The 20,416-nt window shown below is 32.2% G+C and overlaps 1 protein-coding gene across 1 annotated transcript in view; it reads right to left on the bottom strand.

Annotated features, from left to right (window-relative positions):
• The window catches only part of qsm (Zona pelucida superfamily protein qsm), a 62,109-nt gene that overhangs the window by 8,504 nt on the left and 33,189 nt on the right, over nucleotides 1-20,416 (bottom strand). Inside the window, exon 3 of the mRNA XM_068765789.1 lies at nucleotides 814-909. Within this exon, the coding sequence (XP_068621890.1) occupies nucleotides 814-909 (96 nt within the window). The remainder of the gene's footprint in view (nucleotides 1-813; nucleotides 910-20,416) is intronic.

Genomic DNA, 20,416 nt, shown 5'->3' with positions numbered 1-20,416 from the left:
CTAAAGAATTTTGGTAAGCAATGAGGTGCGTCGCCAGATCTTTCAAGATCAAAACTGAGAGCTAACTTGAGAAACCACAAAAACGGGGTTATGATAGTAAAAATACATTTTAACATTACTAAAAATATTTGTAATCGAAAAACTAAGCTAAATGACATGAAATGGAGAATGTTTTATTATTAATTATTATCGTTAATGTTTCGGACATATTTATTAATTTATTTCTATTTTTGACCTTTAAGGATCATTTACTTCACTGGTGTCTGTCATGAGAAGAATGTTAGAGGAGCCTGATTTGACGGTAACTAGAATAAGATTATGTTCCTCTGTGGAGGCATCCATCCACTCACGAGAATTCTTCCGCGCCCTGATCTGAAGAGAACCAACAAACCCTGACGGTTTTTTATAGTGACCATTTTTACAATACTTACAATAGTAGTATAGCCATGCCTAGTTGATAAACCAACTGACATCAAGTGTGTAATTTTAATTTAGTTCTTAATGTGGTATCGTAAAATCTTGACAGAGATAGAAGGATGAAAAAAAGTAGAAAAAATGTTACTGAATTAACAATTGTATATAGGCAAGCAAGCGTGAAGAAAATCATCTATTACTTTAGCGTATTGTATGGAAACGAGTTTCGAAAAAGGTTATGCAAGCTTGACAATAACCAATAATTCTCTCAAACGAATCGGCGTAAACAAGCTACATCGCCAATGTGTATTTGCTAAAGGCAAATGTCCAGTGTAAATTGTTAACAGAAATATGTTTTCCGTATAAAGCGAGGTTTGTCTAGGTTGAGTCAATAGTTACCCTTGAGGTTGTCGAGATAGGAGATCTTTCTGTCGCCGTCCATGGGCACGGTGACTGCCATTACCTCCGGCGTGCATTGAATGAGGGATTCGGAACCTGTGGATAAACATAAATTTAATTGAAATTCTATATTCTTCGTAACGTAATACAATATTGATTAAATATGCAATTTATCACAAAGGAGATAACTAAGTCGATAATATTAGGTCAAGGAAAAAGTGTTTCCGCAAATATGGTTTTATTAATAACAATTTTTTCATATAAATCTTTTGTTTGTCTTGTGAAAATCAGCATAATACTAATCCTAGGCATGTTTAACAATCTTTCCTTAACATAAGTTTTGAATTTTAACCTCTTATTGAATTGACTAATGAATATTAACCTCAAATTTGTTCAGAGATTTTACTATCGAAACATATACCTTTTCCTAAAAAGGTCACCAACTTTATGTAAACGAAAGCTTGATGTTACAAGCTTATTATTCCTCCTAGTTTTAAAAAATGGTGGCCGCTGTTTTTTTTTTTTATTATTTGATTTATAGTGAATACAAAGGAATTCAAATAATCCGATTAGTTCCTTTTGCTAGATTTGCATGCTGTGAATTATCATGCAAATCCATATAAAAATAGTATGTTACGAAATTTGGCGAGACGTGATATTTGCAAACTCGCATGGCCAGTTCTGTGAGGCGAGCTCCGCCACTGTGACGCATTCGGTTACATCATTCTAATCTCCGGAACTATGACACATCGTTTAAATTAAGCCAAATCTCAGCCTTGCGATTATTATATCTACTGCAATTTAAAGTAATTTTTAAATTCCTTATGAATTTTGTTAGAAATAGTACGTAAAATAAACGGCTACGAAAAAAACTCACAAACATCTGGGATGGCTGCAGAATAACTATAAACACAAAGGTTCGATTCATGAAAGCCTGGTTTTGGCTACCTTTCTATACGGAGTTGAGGATCAGGTCTAGGTCCAGATGTTGAGAATTCTGAATCATCGCAAAAAGTCGTCATGGTCTATATAATAAGCAACGTTCGAATCCTCAAAGAACATAATATAAAAGAGAAGTTATTGTCTACTGTGCAAATACGAGTACTCAAGTTCTTTGGACATGTCACCCGTAACGAGGACTCAATGGGCCGTTTGCTGGTGCTAAGTAAAGCGGGAGGCAAGCTATCTTGTGGACGCTTTCTAAAAAGATAGACAGACAATAACACTGCCACTAGAAATTCAATAAATGTATGCTCTCATTCCATCAAACCCTGAGCTACATGGCGACGCATAGCGAGAGCACCAGAACCGACCACTGTGACTGAAACAGATAACTAGCAAATGCTTGAAGTATCCTACTACTAGTGTATTATTCGTTATTATGGTATGCTAGGATCGAGATTTCTTTACAAGGTTGAATCGAAAGTGAGGAGATTTGTAGATGAACGAATTTAACTGATATTACCCACCGGACTAGAAAAAAGTATTGGCAATGGGCAGGCCACATAGCATGCAAAATAGATGGCTGAAGGGACCCTTGAAGTTAAGACCACAGAGCGAAAAACGCAGTGTCAGACGTCTAACAACAAGTTGGACAGACAGAATTTGTTAAGGAGGTTGAAAGACAGTGGATGCCAGCCGCTTTCAAACGATCCTATGGCAATTCTATGGGGGAGACCTATGTCCAGCAGTGGCTGTCTTATGGCTGAAAAAAAAAGATGATGATGAGAAATATCTAAGCCAGTTACAATGTTATTGTTATCAGATGTCCTCGAATATTTATAACATGTATATACTTGTACAGTAAAGTAATTAGGACACCGCGAAAACGTGAGTACAATTTAGCGGTTATTGTATTTTAAATAAGATTACAAATATAAACATGTGCATGTATTTCTCACGTTCACTATAGTACAAAAAGTATACTTAAAAACACACAAGCAATAAGCACGAACGAAATAAGTTATACACCCGAGTTAATAATTTGCGATTTGCACGAGTATCGCATTCGGCCGTAAAAGTTACTTCAACCATTAAGTGATATAAAACAACTGGTACGATTTTATAAGCCATTGTTATTGTTGCACAGAATGTGCCGAAATAATAGGGCGGTGTTCACACGCGAAGCGTTCACAGACCGTAACGGACATCGAACCTACCCGGTCAGAACAAACCGGGAAGGTGTGCCCGAGCTCTGCTTTTATGGACTAATTGCTTTTATAATTTTCTACTGCTTATAAACTTTCCTTTGAAATAAATGTAGCAAGCATTGTTAGGTTTTTTAATTGATTTGACTTAAATTAAAAATTCTATATGGCTATAGTCAATAAATAAAATTAACGACATTGAATTTATGGATTTGGAAATAACAAATAATTTTGCCTTACGTTTCAAATTACCACGCTAATAAAGATAAATAAACACAATTAGCATATAAACATTCATAGCACTTTCTTAGCATATAAATAAACAAATTTATTTCATGACTTTTAGCTAACCTAATGAATAATAAACCTCAACAAAGTGCCCCAAACTGCTCTTGGACTGCGAGTTACGTGATTATTTTTTTATCAAAAACACTTGAAACAGAGAGTTAAAGTTTGAATCAAAGTTTTGTTTTCCGTTAAGGCTAAATTTTATTATTTTCATCTACATACTAAATTTGACGAAGAGTATATAAATCACCAGGAAAACTGGCAGATATATAATATTTTTAATCGTACGGAGTTAGAGGTAGTACACACGGGTCCTTGACGCTTATCATATTCAGAAATTAGCTAGTTATAAAAGATTTTAAATAAACACTTTTGAATCCAATTTCTTAATGAATACCTTTCTTATTTTTTGGCTTTATCTATGGCTTGCGAGGCAGAATGCTTTGCAGAAATTCAGGTAAAATAATTATCGAACATAAACCATAATCAAATAAAAAATGGACTTATAGCACATCATACCATTGTCTCTAGGCGAATTCGAGCAGAAAATAGGTTCCGAAATTACGTACTTTGCATTATGGTTAAGTATTACAAAATTACTGCATTTCACGACACAATTTAGTTTAATTAATTATTAATTTAGTTTTGATGTACTATCTTTTTTTTAAGTTATGTGTTATAATTTCCGGCTAGTTTATGAATGCCGATTAATGAAAATGTTCTGAATTAAAGGAAGTAGTTGTGCAGTCAGAGAACAAATAGAGCCGTGGACCGTAACTAGTAAGCTTCTTGAACCGTAAACGCGTGCGCATAAGAACACTTCCGCGGACATGCAATGCACTCTTAATTTATAGCCTCAAAGATCGTTGCATACAAGGTGTTCGAATTATATAAAACTATGTCATTCATTACTTACGCAATGACGTGATGCAAAGAATTTTTGTATGTTCTTTATTATTTGGTATTTATTATTATAACAGAGAAACAATTGTTTATAATACCTAACGAAATCCTCATATAGATAACGGGGTTAAAACTATAACATATTAATACAGGTTATCAGAAAATATTAATGTGAATTTTAATAAAAGTTAGTTATTTCAAGAGACACTATACTGAAATTACTGGCTTGTCGTATTCATAAAAAAATGTATTTACTTAACATATTTTCGAGTGATAATTTTATATATGATTTAAATAAATGACTAATAAATATTGGTTTAGCATTAAGTTCGCTGTTGTACATAATAAGAATAAAGTTTTTTTAACAAATAAATATAATAAATACATTTTGTTATTGATAAACACAGCTTTTAAATAACTATTTAAATTAGAAGCGTGAGAGCTGTCAAACGAACGAAGTTCAAAACGAACTGTCAAACGCGTAAAGTTCAGGTTGTCAAATGCTCCGAGTTCTAGTCATTAAATTTGTAGAAATTTATTAACTTTCTGCTCACTTTATTTACTATTTTTTCCATAAGGACCTTTTTTTATAGGCACCGTAGATATGTAATTTATACGGTATTTTTTATGAGTTATAAGAAGCTTATAAAACGTTGAATAAAGTTTTTATAACTATGTCGTGACCCAGAGAAATAGGGATTCTTATTTTATGTATAAAGATTGCAATTTGGAGACCATTTCTTTACGTGACGTAATTCACTTTATACACTGATGAAGCACCTTCAGCGCTCTACCATTTGAACCTAATGATGATGCATTATAAAGGCCAAAGAGCATGTGTAGATATTAAAAATAAACCTGATTTTATACAAATATTTGAAAGTTTTAATTTCGAAAAATGTGTTTGTTTTTCTACTTGAGTTATCTATTATACGCAACTTGTATTCAATTAAGAATTAATTTGCATGACTTGCAATTAAAATTAAATTATTGGAATGCACGGTCTGTCAGTACTAACGGATTCATTTGCGCCGACGATCACAAACATCATTTAAAATAACATGCATTTATGTAAAACTATCCGCCTGTATTTCCATGTGCGTAACGCGTAACGATCAGATAAGTTCGGACCTGTTTATATGTTGTTTAAGACCTGTCTCTTATAGCTGGACCTAACTAATTGCAAACACGTTTTAATGTAGAGCGTCATTGTGGAAAAGTTGTAAATTAACGAAGGAAAGAAAAAAACAATTTGTTTGAAACGACCAATAAAACGAACGCACTTTAATAAAAAATTTCGGAACGCCCAAATTACTACTTCAAAAAATTAATAAACTCTTTATTGGTCTGGGTGTATAAGTGTATAATAAAGTTCCACGACATATCTTAGATTTGACTTTTCTTGTTTTTAAAACTCAAATTTAAAGTAAATATTTAAATAAATCTTAATAAAGTATTCAAGTTTTTAAGTATTTATTGGTTCATATAGATGTTCATATTATAAAATATTCATCAAATATAGTTAAATTTCGGGTAGCTGGTAACTTATTGTTATTATGTTAAAATAATTGACGATTCAAAAGTGTGTGCGCCTGCTTGAAAAAAGATATTTTGAATTTGAATTTGTAACGTTTTAAGGTTTTTCAATTCTCAGGTGTTTATAAATACATAGTTGTAGATTAATTCATAATACATATGGTGTAATATTTCTTCAAGGAACTATTAACAGTAACTACGTGTGCGGGAGCAACTCGGTGATCCGAGAAAAATAACTATGAGGTTTTTACAACTTGAATCGTCATAATTTTTCCTCCTTTTTACGTAAAAATGATAAGAAGTGAAAATTGTATATTTAATAATAAGTCTGCATATTCTTTATTAAAGCTATTAGTATCATCATTCCAGTCATACGACATGCACTTCTGAAAATATCAATATTTTTAAAGTGGCCCAACAATATATTTATGATAATATTTTGTACATTTTCAATAATTATACTATTTAAAAAAAATAGGGGACGTGCATAGTTTATTTAAAGAGCACTGAAAAACTGTCTGTGTCTAAGTTTCGACTGCAAAAAGTCTCTAATTCATTTATAATTAACAGAATCAGATATTTTAATAAAATGCCGCAAAACATTATTGGACTCCCATTAACAAAATTCAAAATGCATATGAAAAATAAATTGACGGAAAACCTTATTATTCAATGAATGAATATTTAAATCATGAAAATCCTTGGCAGTGATGTCGCCCAATTATTTTGATTTCATTTAGTCTTTATCTGATAAAGTGTATATGTATAAATCTAAGTTTATGATATCAATTATCTTTTTTATCTATACTTCATATTCATTATCGAAAAGCAAAAAGCTACCTTTATCAAAAAGTATAGCATTTTAAATTTTATCAAATAATCTCAATGCTTCAAAAACATATTCAAATTTGACAGAAACAGCACATCGTAAGTATTTTTAAAAATAACAGAAAGAAAGTCAATTCAGTAGTAACAGAAATAAAGATTAGTCACCTTTCTCCATTTAATTGCGTAAAAGTGGTTTTAACCATATCGATGAAACGACTTAACTTCCTACTACAACTTCTTGGTAGCATTCTTTAACTTGATTGATGGACATAAGTGCCTGGTTGAATTATTGATACACCCCATCAATGCTTACTTGGTGATGTTTGTGGAATTATTCATTAATTTAATAAAACATATTTGTTTTAAAAACATCAAAAGAACGCTTATAGCGTTCCTTGTATATAGTTCTTATTTCTACAAAGAGTATTTTCTTATAACAAAAATGTATGATAAACGGTATAACGTAATGTATTCTATTCTATAGTAAATAATAAGTAGACTAATTGAAACACGTTTTTAAGCTACAAAGTTAACGATCGTAACACGATTGAGCTGTGAAATAAGTGATTTAACTTAACTATACTCGACCTAGATGAGTGCTAAGTATAAATCAAGTACGATCCGGGAGCGCGTGGCCGGAAAGTATAGCTATTATATTATAGATATTGCAAACAAACGAATTATATACTCGTATTTACCACTTTAAAGATTTTGCATCATTTTACAAAGGCCCTGTATGAAGTGTTCACATTTAAATTCTATTTGAATGCATTTAGTCAACTTCCGAAAGTAAAAAGTATGCAGAGACAAATAGTAAACAATAATTCATTTTAATACGAGTAAGTAGTATTTATTGTATTTGCAGAATGCTTTTTCTTATTATATAATATTTACTTCATTTGTTGTTACTGAAATCATTAATTTTTGTATAGAGTGTAGCATACAATAATTGACACCAAAAGAGCTATGAATTTACCCCCGTATAGCTCATACATGTATAATCAATCAACTGGTATAATAATATATTACTTTAATAAATTTTTGGTTGAAGAACTGATCGAAATATGTCGAGCGGTATTGAGAACACATAGCAACAAGAATTATTCTAGAGAGGCAACCGACTGTTGAGTGATCCTACTAAAGGATTCGTAAAACTCTAACAAAGGAGCTGACACTGTATACGTGAGGCCCTGTGAACTGTTCGATTCATATCATCCTGTGACAATAGACTCTATTATTTCATGAAAGGACACTACGATATTTCTCTGCCAGAAAAAAGATAAAGATTTCTATTGTAATAATGAACGAAGAGGAGTTAATATCGTGTTGAAATATTGTTAATAGTTATATTTCATATCATAAACAAGAGAGATGCATCTTAGCGTTATGTAAAATTAATTTAAAAAAAGTTTAAAATATTAGGGACATTCGATCATCATTTAAACTCAACCAGGGTATTCTTTTGAGGGCCCCTTTGCGATAGGCAGCAGTATTGCCTAAGCGATCTAACAACTCTGCGGCCTACCAGTTTAATAATAATACATGTAATGTAACAGCCTGAGGTTTGTTCGAGAGCTCTCGAGCTAAGTTACGTAAATGAGATTAAGACTTAACACCTTCCGAGCTCTGCCCCTTCAAGCCAGCGGAATTCGTAAACGCCAAAAAGGTATAGACCTAAACTGGAAAAAAAATCTATCAGATTAGGGTGCGCTACGAACCCTTTTAGTCTTCTTACTTTAAGCTATAGGATACCACTATAGAGAGGCTTATTCCGATCCAATCTGTTATATAATTCACCTTATCTGGCATTCACAACGTGATGAGGATAATGCAGCAACAACAAACTCACAAGTCATTTTATATAAACCACCTAAAGAGGAAAATGTTATAAAGAAATAAATAAGATCCAGGTATTTTATACTCAAATTGTAAAAATTAGAAATACTTGCTATTTATTAAACAAAACGGAAAACTTACCGCTGGATTAAATATTAATTGCAGAGCATAAACACATATAAAACACTATGAACGTTTTGCCGTCGTTATAATTTTGATATCTACATTTTTTTTTCAAATTCCTTCAACTTTTCTTGCCAATCATCATAAAAATAACACTGGAAATAAATGTAAAATACTCGAAAAAAGTAATTTAAAGTTCCGTAATATAGAATTTCATGCTTACAATAATTATACTAAACATTTGAGCATATTCAGGAATACTGTAAATAAGTTAGTAGCCATATTTTAGCAACGAAAATTATTTAGTGAGTGTCGGTAGTCATACGTTTAATTGTAAAGTGGGACTTGCTGACAATTAATTTTCTTTACGCGCATGCGGCGGCGCCGTTAACGTGTTGGGTTTCGCTGAAAATGGACGCCGTGGGGGAAGCGGTATAAATCAGGCGTAGGATTTTATACGACGTCCCTTTATGTGGACAGGTCCGAAGTAACTGTTTGTTCTTTTACGTCTCATGTGAAATACTGAAGCGGGATAGAGTCATTCGTAGTTTCACTACTGTACACAACTTCGTTAACGTTTCTTTCGTTATTATACGTAGTAATGGGATATTTGGATGTTTGTGTAAAAAGTTTTAAAAGTACGAATGTATAACTCATTTTTTACGCAAAAGCTAAATCTTTTACACCTGTTTCCAATCAACTTATATAAAGTGAACATTCCGAAATGAAAAAACATTAATTATTTTTGGTATTAAAATAGGGCAGGCAACTCTGCAGCGACAAGTAATAAATCAATATTATTAGGTAGTAATGCGATTTATAAAAATGATTTTTCATACTATAATATCTTTACGTTATTGATTTTTTCCGATACCATATTTGGATGTACCGTAAATTAATTACTAAATTAGAGCTATACATTCTTCCCTTTAATGATTTTACTATAACTAGTCAATCTGTATATAAATTAGATAAAAATGAACACTGAAAACTTTATGATATTATTGGCATCATATCTGGAATTATGATCATCGATCAGCTGCGGTGTAGTAAGATCATCATCATATTAAGCGTTAGATGCCCACTGCGAGATTTCAACAAAGGATCGCCACTATGATCGACCCGTAGCTGATCACACCTAGTACCTTCCTGCGACTTTTATGTAAAGTAATAATTGCGTACTTAGATACTATGACAATATTGACTGAGCTGGATATTTTTATATACAAAAAATCACGTAGTATATTGCATAAATTGTACTTTTGCTGTTTGTACCGTTCGTAATATCAATTACGTATGCAGTATGTATTTGCCTGTATCATAAAATGTATTTTCAAGTATTTTCAGTAAATGGTGGCAGTAGTAATTTTATGTGAAATAAAAGATCATCATTATCATTATGATAATCATCATATCAGCCGTTAGACGTCTACTGCAAGACGTAGGCCTCCCTCAAAGATCATCACGATGACCGGCCTTACGGTCGGTTGCACGAGCGATGTTCTCTTGCCACTAACATTTCAGACAAGCAATGCTTCGAGATAAATTTTGGTGACCTTGATTCTTCTGCGGTTGTGCACTGGCAGAAGCTATACTTGTGTTGTTTGTTCTGTTCGATATATCAATTTTGTATATTTTTGCCGATACCAAATTAATTTTTACTAAAATAATATACATACGTATATTTTTTTTAGTGAGTGATTATAATAATCTTTTAAGCAATCACAGATCCGTAAAGCTTAAACAGAAATTTTGCATCTGTAAATATAAATACTACGTTTTTGACGACGTTGACTGTGAGGATGTTAAGAAATAGTTGAAGCAAAAATATGACTGAAATTCTCAAAATCAAAATTTTCAAAAATAAAGAAAATTTCGACAATTGTTAAAAGAAGTAAAATTCTTATTAAGTACTATATTATTAAAAATTACAAACACAAATACATTGAATAACTATGAAAAGCAACTACTAATAAACATAAATCATTAACCAAATCATGTAAAAGTTTTATACGTTATAAAATATATATAGAAATTCGTTGTCTCCTATAACTTGTACCAAGTATGACTGCTACAAAGATTTTAAGTTGGCTGAGAAACTGTTAAAAGGAAATGGTTAAATCGGGAAGATTTTATTTCAAGATGCAATTGCGATTGGCTATCAGCGAGTTTATCCATCGAATTCCGTCTAACTAAATATGTATGAGAAGCTAAAATCTGAAGTCTTATTGTTTGATTATTACTACACAGGCTACAAATTTAATTGTTTGATTGCTGACTACCACATAATAATAATTTAAAACTAAATTATTAAATAAATGAATAATTAATACTTCATGTTTGATTAATGATTTTCAAAGAAAATTGTAATATTCGGATTACTATTTATGAGGTAACCAACTATTAAAATTAGTCTCCTAATGATATTAAAATAAATTTTACATTAAAAAATACTAATTTACATCATAAGGTTTAATAAAGTTATATAATATTTAATCTTAAAAGAACACAAAGATATTATTTAAGCTGTTTTTTTGTTTATTACTTAATGTTACTCATGTGGCATTTTGCGATGGTTTACGTAACGAGACGATTCGTTTTTGAACACCGGTCACGTAAGTATGGCGCTGGTTGCCGCCATCGCACCGGACGCGGCGTGCCGGACGCTCCGGCGCAGACAACTGACCGCCTCTTTGTTATTTATGCCCTATTTTATATTTTCTTTTTTATGCCAATTAGTGCTTTTTTACAGCCAGTAACATGTAGCAATAATTTTACTGGGGTCCACAGTATAAAAGATTTACGTTGCTCATTGTTTTATTTAAAACAATTTAAATTAGATTTTAGTTTTCTTAGTTCTCTTCATATGAAATGTTACTTTCGAAACTTCTGAATATTTTTTAATAGCGTAATCTCAGCTAGATTTAGCGTCCTTTTTCCTTGCGCTATCTGTAACTTTTGTCATTCTTTCGCTTTTTTGTAAGCTTCGTATATTAAGTCTCGTAATAAATTTTGATTATATGTTGAACTATATTCATTCATAATTTTGGAATGCAATAATTCTTCGTAATACTACGAATCGAGATAAATTCTATTACACGGGGTGTAAAAGTTAGAAAGTTTTACATCATCTAAATATATAATAGTTCATACTAGAAAAGATTCAGTCAATTTAACAAAAGTAAAAACTTTTAAAATTTGTACCGATATTTTCATTTTATCGCCTGATAATCGTATAAAATTATACATTTTTTTTGCATGTAATTAAAGATGTTATTAGGCGACCGAGAACATAGTTATGGTCGCAGAAAGTCTTTAGATGTGGGCATCGCAAGACCGGTCGTAGTGATCTTTGAGGGAAGCCTCCCCCCCTCCCCCCAAAGATCACTATGTATTACAGTAGATGTGTGTCAACTGATATGATGATGATCATGAATCGTGTAATCATTAATCAATCAACTTATGGAAGTTTGTTATTATCGAAATGATTTCATTTTATTTTTTACCTTAAATATTAAAGAAATAACTAAATAACATGGGAGTTGGTAGAATCCAATAACAGTAACATGACTGGACTGCGCTGGACTGCAGCCTAGTTAAAGGTAGTCAGGTGCGTGGCGTCGGCGGCGTCACTTATTATCATATTTATGGTATGCTACGTGTTTTATGACGGGTGAAAAAGTGGCGCAGGAGGTAACTGTTACGATAGAGATGCGCTTTTTGATATCGACTCTTTTCGTTATTTAATCGATAAAAAATTTACATAGAATTCACTTTCACAATCAAGCTATATTTTTTCTTCTAAATTAACTTATTTATTTTCCAAAAATTACATAAAGAATTTACTTTCCAAAACGCCTTGAAAATTTTCTGATCAAAAAATTACATTTAGCTATATGCAATTTCTTTTAAAGAAATGAGCGGATAACACGTAAGGATCTAATCGGTTGATAGTCATTTAGTATTATTTTTATAATATATTTTAGGTTCAATAATTTTTATTGTTATGTTATAAATGAATTTTAATTTTAAATGCCTGTTTTATTTCCCTATACACGCTGTCGCTTACGATGGATCTTATCAAGCCTCAAGGCCATTCAACAGGAATGAAGAGGACTATGCTAAATGTCTCGCTGCAGGAAGGAGGAAATCCGCAAGAACCATGGCCTGGTGGACTCCTTTATGTAGCTCCATAAATTTCTTGTCTGAAGTGATAGTAGGCGAGGCAAATCGTTCGAGAATTCGACTGACGAAAAGTTCTCAATTATGACAACATGCCTTGGGTAGTTCGGGTATGTCACTAAGTAAATAATTAAAGTTCGTGGGTCGACCGGTCACGCTAGCACTCTTTGGGGGAGGCCTAAGTCTTGTAGAGGCGTTCATCGGCTAATATGATGATGATGATGCACTGTTTGTTTCCAGTTAAAAGTTACGGCGTTTGAAGTTTTAAGAAACATCACTAAAAATACTTTTTATTTATCGATAAACACCGCAAGGCAATTTCTTGTAAGGATCTATATTTAAAGCACGGGTTGTAAAAATAAACCGGTTTTTAATTAAACCGTTCTTTGAGGTTTATTTTTACTTTTCGAATAAAGGCTTCGCTAGTCTGTTTTGTTCTTTATGTGCATCGGTCTCGCTTATAACTAGCTAAAGATGCTTTGATAATGTAGTTAATTTTTAAATGCTGTTGCAAATTTTTTTTCTCAACTGAACCCGATTAGAAATCGAAATAATAGGTTTGAGGGGCTGTGGATATCGTGAGAAGTAAACTTCATTAGAGTCGAAAGCCGCTTAATGTGTTTACATCGTCTAGTGCATGTTTGTATGAACAGTCACTTGTAACTCGTTAACGGTCGAGTCAATTTATGCGTAGGATTACCGGCTGTAAAGTCAAGAGGTTTTGCGGTTGGAGACCGCATGAGAAATAGCGCATGCGATGCATGGAGATCCTTAATGCCGCATTGTTGTGATTATTTGCACGAGAACCACAAATTAGCTAGTTAACCCCTCCGTAGCATTATGGAAAAGAGACAGAATTATTTCCTGTCATTTACTTACGACCGTATCCAATAATGGTATGATTATTTCGGAAGATAATGTCTAAATGGATACCAAAGCATCACACATTGTTAACTTCGTTTTGAATTACTTCGTTGTTGCTGTACTTATGTATATCAATCAACAATTATAAATTAAAATTTCGTGGGGTCTTTTTAAATAATAGGCCTGTAACAATTTCTTTAATTATTATTATTTACTTCGTTGACGGAAAATGCCTCGGTCGCCTCTTTGTTACAAGGTCATTCAAACTGCTCGCCGTCGTTGGACAAGAAACACATGACTATATGATAGACTAGGAAGTCGCAGAGTAAGTGTCAGATGAAAGGTTTGTGCAAACTAAAAACACATGTAAACGCATCCTTTATCTCCCTATCAATAATCAATGAGGTTGTGCATTTACATTTCATTAAAGGAACTTTCTGTCGTACTCACTTTTTGTATGAATATGTACTAAATGATAGGTGGTTTTTTCATCTGATTTTAATATTAAGCTAAATTGTTAAGGTAAATTTCTGCTTACCTATATAATTTACAGTAACACAAATACTTTTGTAGTAAATAGTAATATTTTAGTAAGAAGCAATTTGTATCGTAAACTTATAAAGATTATCGCTTCTGTTATTTTAACAATTTTGATATAAGCAGACAAAAAAATCCGATCAATACTGTGATTAATATCTGCAGTCTCTACCTATACTATATATACAATATGTAAATTAGTTAATGATTTTTATCTTGCTGTTCTATGTTGTTTTTACAATAAATAGTTTAAATAGTCCTCCTCAGAGGATTGGTGAGGCTATTGAGGCCTTTGTTTGCCTCCCAGAATTAAATTAGCCTTACCGTTCATATACTACAAGTATAAAAAACGACAAACGTTCTGAACGGTGATAACCTAGAGAAAAAATACATTTCTAAATAAATTACTTAATGAGCATGCAAACAATATAGTAATACACAAGATTTATTGAATTAGAATAAGAAGACTTAATATTCCAAATAAGGTTCCTTTTCGTCAAGTTGGCTCTTGAACAATGTAACAGATCTGTAAAAGGCGAGCGGATCCTGTAGTTAACTGTGTACAGATGTGGTACGGTTTAAAAATGCCGCAACACGGTGGTCATTGCATGTACTAGAGCAACATAAGTGGACCGGAGCTTGCGGGGCCCCTTTACCCACTCCGACCGGCCCTGAGGGCACGGAACAAGCGACGCGATCACACTACCTGTGAGTGATGACGGTGTTGTGTTACACGCACGTCATAATTTTTCATGTCATTTGTCACTTCATATTACTCTAACACGCTATTTCATTAAACACCTCTCGTATATAAATATAATAAATATTCGTTTATCATATTTTAGTAACAAGGCAATAGATACGTATTATTGGGTGTTCAACTCATGTCATTCGTTTAGTAACCTCATGTGGTACCTAAACATCGAATTTTATATATAGCGAGTTCTTATTAAATAGGTCAAAACTGTTTTGTGGTTGAATTTAAATTCCTTAGCTAAATCGTGATATGTCGATCTTGACAATATTTTTTAAATGGCGCCCATTTTTTTCCTAATTTATGGAAAATTTGACCGGTTAATCAGAGGAAGTTGTTTTTTTGCCATCCAAATTCATGAATTGAAAACGCTTAAACTAAATTTGTGCTACTCTTACTCACAATGAGAGCCATAAACGTTACAATTTTTTAAGTAACTGTCGATGCCTTTTTTCTTTTTTTAAGAAAAATTTAAAAAACAAACGAATTTCTTTATTAGGTTCACTTATTTTTAAGGAAAAAAGCAAGTACGAAAATTTAAATAACTTTGTTTTGAACATGAAAATGTAACTTTTCATTACAAGTGTCATTACACTAAAACTAGCCAGATAAAAATGTACAACCAAAGAGATGTAATTACAAGCTTACGATTAATATTTACGATAAGATTATTTACTTGATTTTATATATATATATATATGGACAGATGTGAATTCTAATTAGTATGTTATATTACTCAATTAGTAGATAGTTGTGAAATATAATTAGTATGACGTCAAAGAACAAAAAATAAAATAGTTTTAATATGACAACCAGCGATTTTGAAAGTGCTACAATTTACACAAATGTGATGTGTCTGTCAACAGGAAACGGAGCAAAATGATCAATCATCATGTAGTAAGTCACCACGACACGTTAACCTACAATAAGGCTTTATAGATCTGCTCTCGGGTCATTTGTTGCCTATGTGCATGAGCCTTAACAAGGCACTAGTGCATTACTCACGCCCTGTAGCGAATCGTGCGTATTTCCTAGCATTCATTTGAATCTATGGAGCGACCCTTGACCATGCTGTCGGGGATTGTAAATACTTGATTATCTTATTTGAACTCCTAGGTCTTTTATATTGTTTATAAATTAAATAAGAAAAAAATAATAAAATGTTTTTTACGTAAAAAAAAAAATTAATAAAATTTAGCATGTTCCATAATAAAACTAGTTTAACAGAATATTCGTTTCATGGTCATGCTAGCTGATAGACGCCCCCTGCAAGCCGTATACCTTGCGCTCCAGCGATTTCCTGGGACCTTGACTATTGACGTTGGTGGCTCGTTGTCGCCACTCGAGAATATTTGGCCCCAACGCTACATTCGTTTACTGGTATACTATATGATACATGAGAAGTATTTATTTTATCATTTCCAAATGCTTTTTCAATAAACTACTTAAATTTACTGCATATTAATTCAGAGACATTACATGGGAGGGTAATATAAACGCACACAATTGCCAATATAAAACTTAGTTTATGAAACCTAGAAAAAGATATAACAAGCCAGTCTTTATTTCCTGTGTTAACGCGTAGTTTTTCTTATGTTTATTGTTATTCTCATTTTCATGGGTCAGGTTGTCAAATATGTCGATTATGTACTGGCATAATATTTTCTTTACGATATTTTTCTCTGATAGAAAAATTCCTTTTTGGCTCTCATATAATATAATAGATTATCTGTCCCCCGCCCGCTTCTTGTGGTCGGCATTGATTTTTGTGGGTGTTATTTTACAATGTATATTCGTGGTAGTTTTTATTTGCCAAAAATATATTCTGGCCAATTTTCATATATATAATGGGCCTCGACAACGGAAAAATTTCATGTGTGGTTCAGAAGACAGAGCCTTGACTATCAAATCATAAGTACATTATACAATCGAGTATAGAACCCGTGACATCCTCTTGGTTCTTTTTGGTTGAATTCCAAATTAATAAGTTTTCAACGTGCATGGAATGTTTCTTAAATAGAGGTCAGAATAAATAGGATTCATTGTCTTTTTCCCCGTTCCCAAGTCTACTTAAAAGTAATTTCAGTACATATGAGTACTCTCAGTTTTTTCGCACAATTACCGGCATGTAATGTTATACTTAATTTCATAGAACAAAAGACAGATTCGTATCATGAAACTAGATTATTGTTAAACCATAATTTAACGTTACCGCCGAACGTAAACTCCCACGTTTTACGGTTTATCATACTTTACTATCAGAGCTCGTACTAGATCTTTTTTATCGGATAATTCAGTGTGCAATAAAGAAATTCTCGTGAGAAAAATAAATGAAGGATTACGCGTTTTATCATAATTTCATCATGAAATAATGGAAGTGTATTGTTACAAAAATATGTTCATCGGGGCCTTAAAAGAAAATCCTTCCTTTTTCAAACACCTATATTCTGTACAAAGATATATCTAGTATACTTAAAAAAGTTTTGTTAATTTTATTGACAACTTGTGCACGAAATGTATAAAAATATTTTCTAACATTTCTTAAACTTAGAAGATTATGATTTATTTTGAATCAGAAATAACGAGATCTGTAGCCCATGTTGCCCAGCGGATTGTAAAGTAGGAGTGGCAGTGGGCAGATCAAATAGTGCGCCGAAGTTTGGCGCCCAGATCGTAAGTTTCGCGAGTGAAGACTCCGAGCCGACAAGCATAAGGCGACGTACAGGGTGGACAAATGACTTTGTCACGGTCGTTAGAACACACTGGGTGCAAGCTCTTTCAACCGGGTCAATGGGTAATCTACGAGAGAAGCCTATGTGCTGCCATGATTGACCTGTTAAGTATTATTGGTTAAAAATCTCAAAATATGTGAGCCCTAATTTTGTTACGTTATCGATAAAACAGAATCACCATAACAGATATATAAAATTTGAGTTACGAATAAACTTTAACAGTTATTGTACACGTAAAATAATAAAGAACGTCATTTTACCTAAGTCCTTCATCCACTTTTAATTGAATGAGACGAAACCATTCTAAAAAGTAATTAAGATTACACTAAGAGTTTAATTACTAGAAAAAGAATGAAATAGACACTTGCATAAACTTCTCTCGTACTTAACCGAGTAACACGTTGTAAAATAAAACATTCCACCTTACTTTATAATCTGGAATAACCGACCAGTTTATTACATTTAAAAAAGGTATTTTTAAAGTAAATAAGAAAAAAGGAAACTTGTGTGGCTGCTATGGAGAAATATTAATGTCGTCTATAAAGAAGAATGGCGGGAACGCATTCTATATTTAAACCTGTGTCAATTTTACTTTTTTTCGTCCGGCTTCGTGATGACTGTCATTACTATAACATTTTAATTCGAATTTCGTCGAAGTGACAAATGATGCCATAGCGTTGACAGATTATAACAGTTAATTAAAGTATCTTGTTTTATTTTTCAATAATCAGTTCAAATTATGGTTCGGAAGGTTATTAAAAGTTAAAATTAAATTTGTTTATTTTTAATTACACGAAATAATGAAGACTGATAAATATGTGAAGTGTGTAATAAGTTTTTAGAATGTTTGTGTACATAAATAGCAAAAACAGTTAACTTACACAGTATAAAAGGAATATGCGATTTTAAAATGCCAGTCAAAAATACAATTTGGTATTTACTTCTACTTACTGATAACGAGACGGAATAGTAATGTTAACCCCATGGGGATTATTGACATTATTATTAATGATGATAATGTATAATTTTTTATTTTCAAATCACATATCTCCAATTATTTTTTAAGTCTGTCTTGGCACTGGATAACAGCGGTTACAGAAAATGTTAGGTCATGTATCATAATCGTTGGAAATAGTTTTTCAATTCGAGTTTACATTCAAATATGGTGTTGTACATTTCTGTCATGCAATATTAAATTAAATATAACAAATATAAATATAATTTACTATGGATCGCCTTTTACGATATTTTTTTATAAGGAATACTCATATCTTAAATCGAGAACCCATAGTTGCGTAACGAAACATTGATGTTAATATGTAGGGAGAGCGGTGACCACAATTCTGGGAATCTCGCTTATTGTTCGCCGCCCATAATTAACGCTATAGAATGAACGTCTAAGGCCGACGGGCGCTCCAAGTATTTTTTAATGATGGCGTAGTTATAAACATTTTCTTATTTCCCTCATAAACTGAGGCCACAATTCACGTATCTCGTGAAGGATATTGGCGAAATATTTTGAATTTTTTCACCACTACCACTCTCTCTAATGTTTTTCGTTTGCTATATTAGATTTTTTTTTAAATATACATATCTTAGAGATCGAATAGATGGAATAAGAAATGAGGAGATCCGGAGACTAACTAAAATAAATGGCATAGCCAATTGGATTCGCAATTTAAAGTGGCATTCGGCAGGCCACATAGCACAAAGAACAAATAGCTGCTGGGGTCTTAAGGTTAGAAATGGAGACCAGAGATCGACAAGTGCAGCGTAAGATGTTCATCCATAAGGTTGATGGGTGATAGACGGCATTGTTAATTAGCATGTTGTCGTCGGAAAATGGATTCATGACGCTTTCCCGTCTTATTTGAAATCTGTTAAGGCCCATCTTCAGCCGTGGACGTCATAGAGCAGAAATAATGATGACGATGTCGATCTTAAAGATACACAAATTTATTACAATTTTCGCCTATATTAAATTCTGTTTACTTCAGAGACTTAGATTCTGTAAAAAAACTCCTTTTTATTGTTATACAATAGACAAATAATTATACAGTGTGTAACATTTTATTTTCGGAAATCGATTCACGTCTTTTGTAGATACAAATTAAGTTATTTCAGTTTCGCTATGAACCATAATGGCTACTCATATATACTTATATAAATGTAAAGGTTATGCCAAGTATAATCTTTACAAAATGTAACTGTTATCTATATAAATAGACATTATTATTATTATTAAAAATCACATAAACGTCGATAAAATTATGGCTATTACGAGCTTACAAAAATAATTTTAAGACACAAGTTTAAAATTAGTAGTATTCGTGCCAATTCCATAATTTAAAAAAATTATAAACACAACAGTGAAAACATAACAATACATTTCTTTATAGCTTGAATATTTTAAAACGCCCTCTATTTTGCGGTGAAACTGCCGTATTCTTTTTATTTTAAAGGGAATACGTCTTAGGTGGTCTTACAACGATCTTATAAGGTTTCGCTAAAATTGAGCATCGACCGGAGATTGAAAACATTTTATTCGTAGTTTTGGTCAAAGGTAAATGGAATAAAACAGCCAATATAACCTTACTTTTTGATTTAATCTTAATATACGTAAATAGTATATTAGTACAAACAATTACGTAGCAGCTTTCGTCTTACTATTGAGTGATTATCTAACACCATTACAATAGTTGGAATCGACGAATTAAAGCTAGTTTACAGTGTGTGTACAGGATTAAACCAATTAGCTTGTTTTATATTTTGTAGTGATGCTGTTAGCATTCGATTAGATCTTTATACTATTTCTAATAAAATTTCTAATGAAATGGTATAAACAATATCTTTATCGTTTAATCCTTTAAATC

Source organism: Battus philenor, unplaced genomic scaffold (assembly GCF_028537555.1).
Source record: "Battus philenor isolate CCGP_79_NKW_IND1 unplaced genomic scaffold, ilBatPhil1.0.hap1 SCAF_20, whole genome shotgun sequence".
Taxonomy (NCBI): Eukaryota; Metazoa; Arthropoda; class Insecta; order Lepidoptera; family Papilionidae; genus Battus; species Battus philenor.
This window is presented reverse-complemented; position numbering and strand designations above follow the sequence as displayed.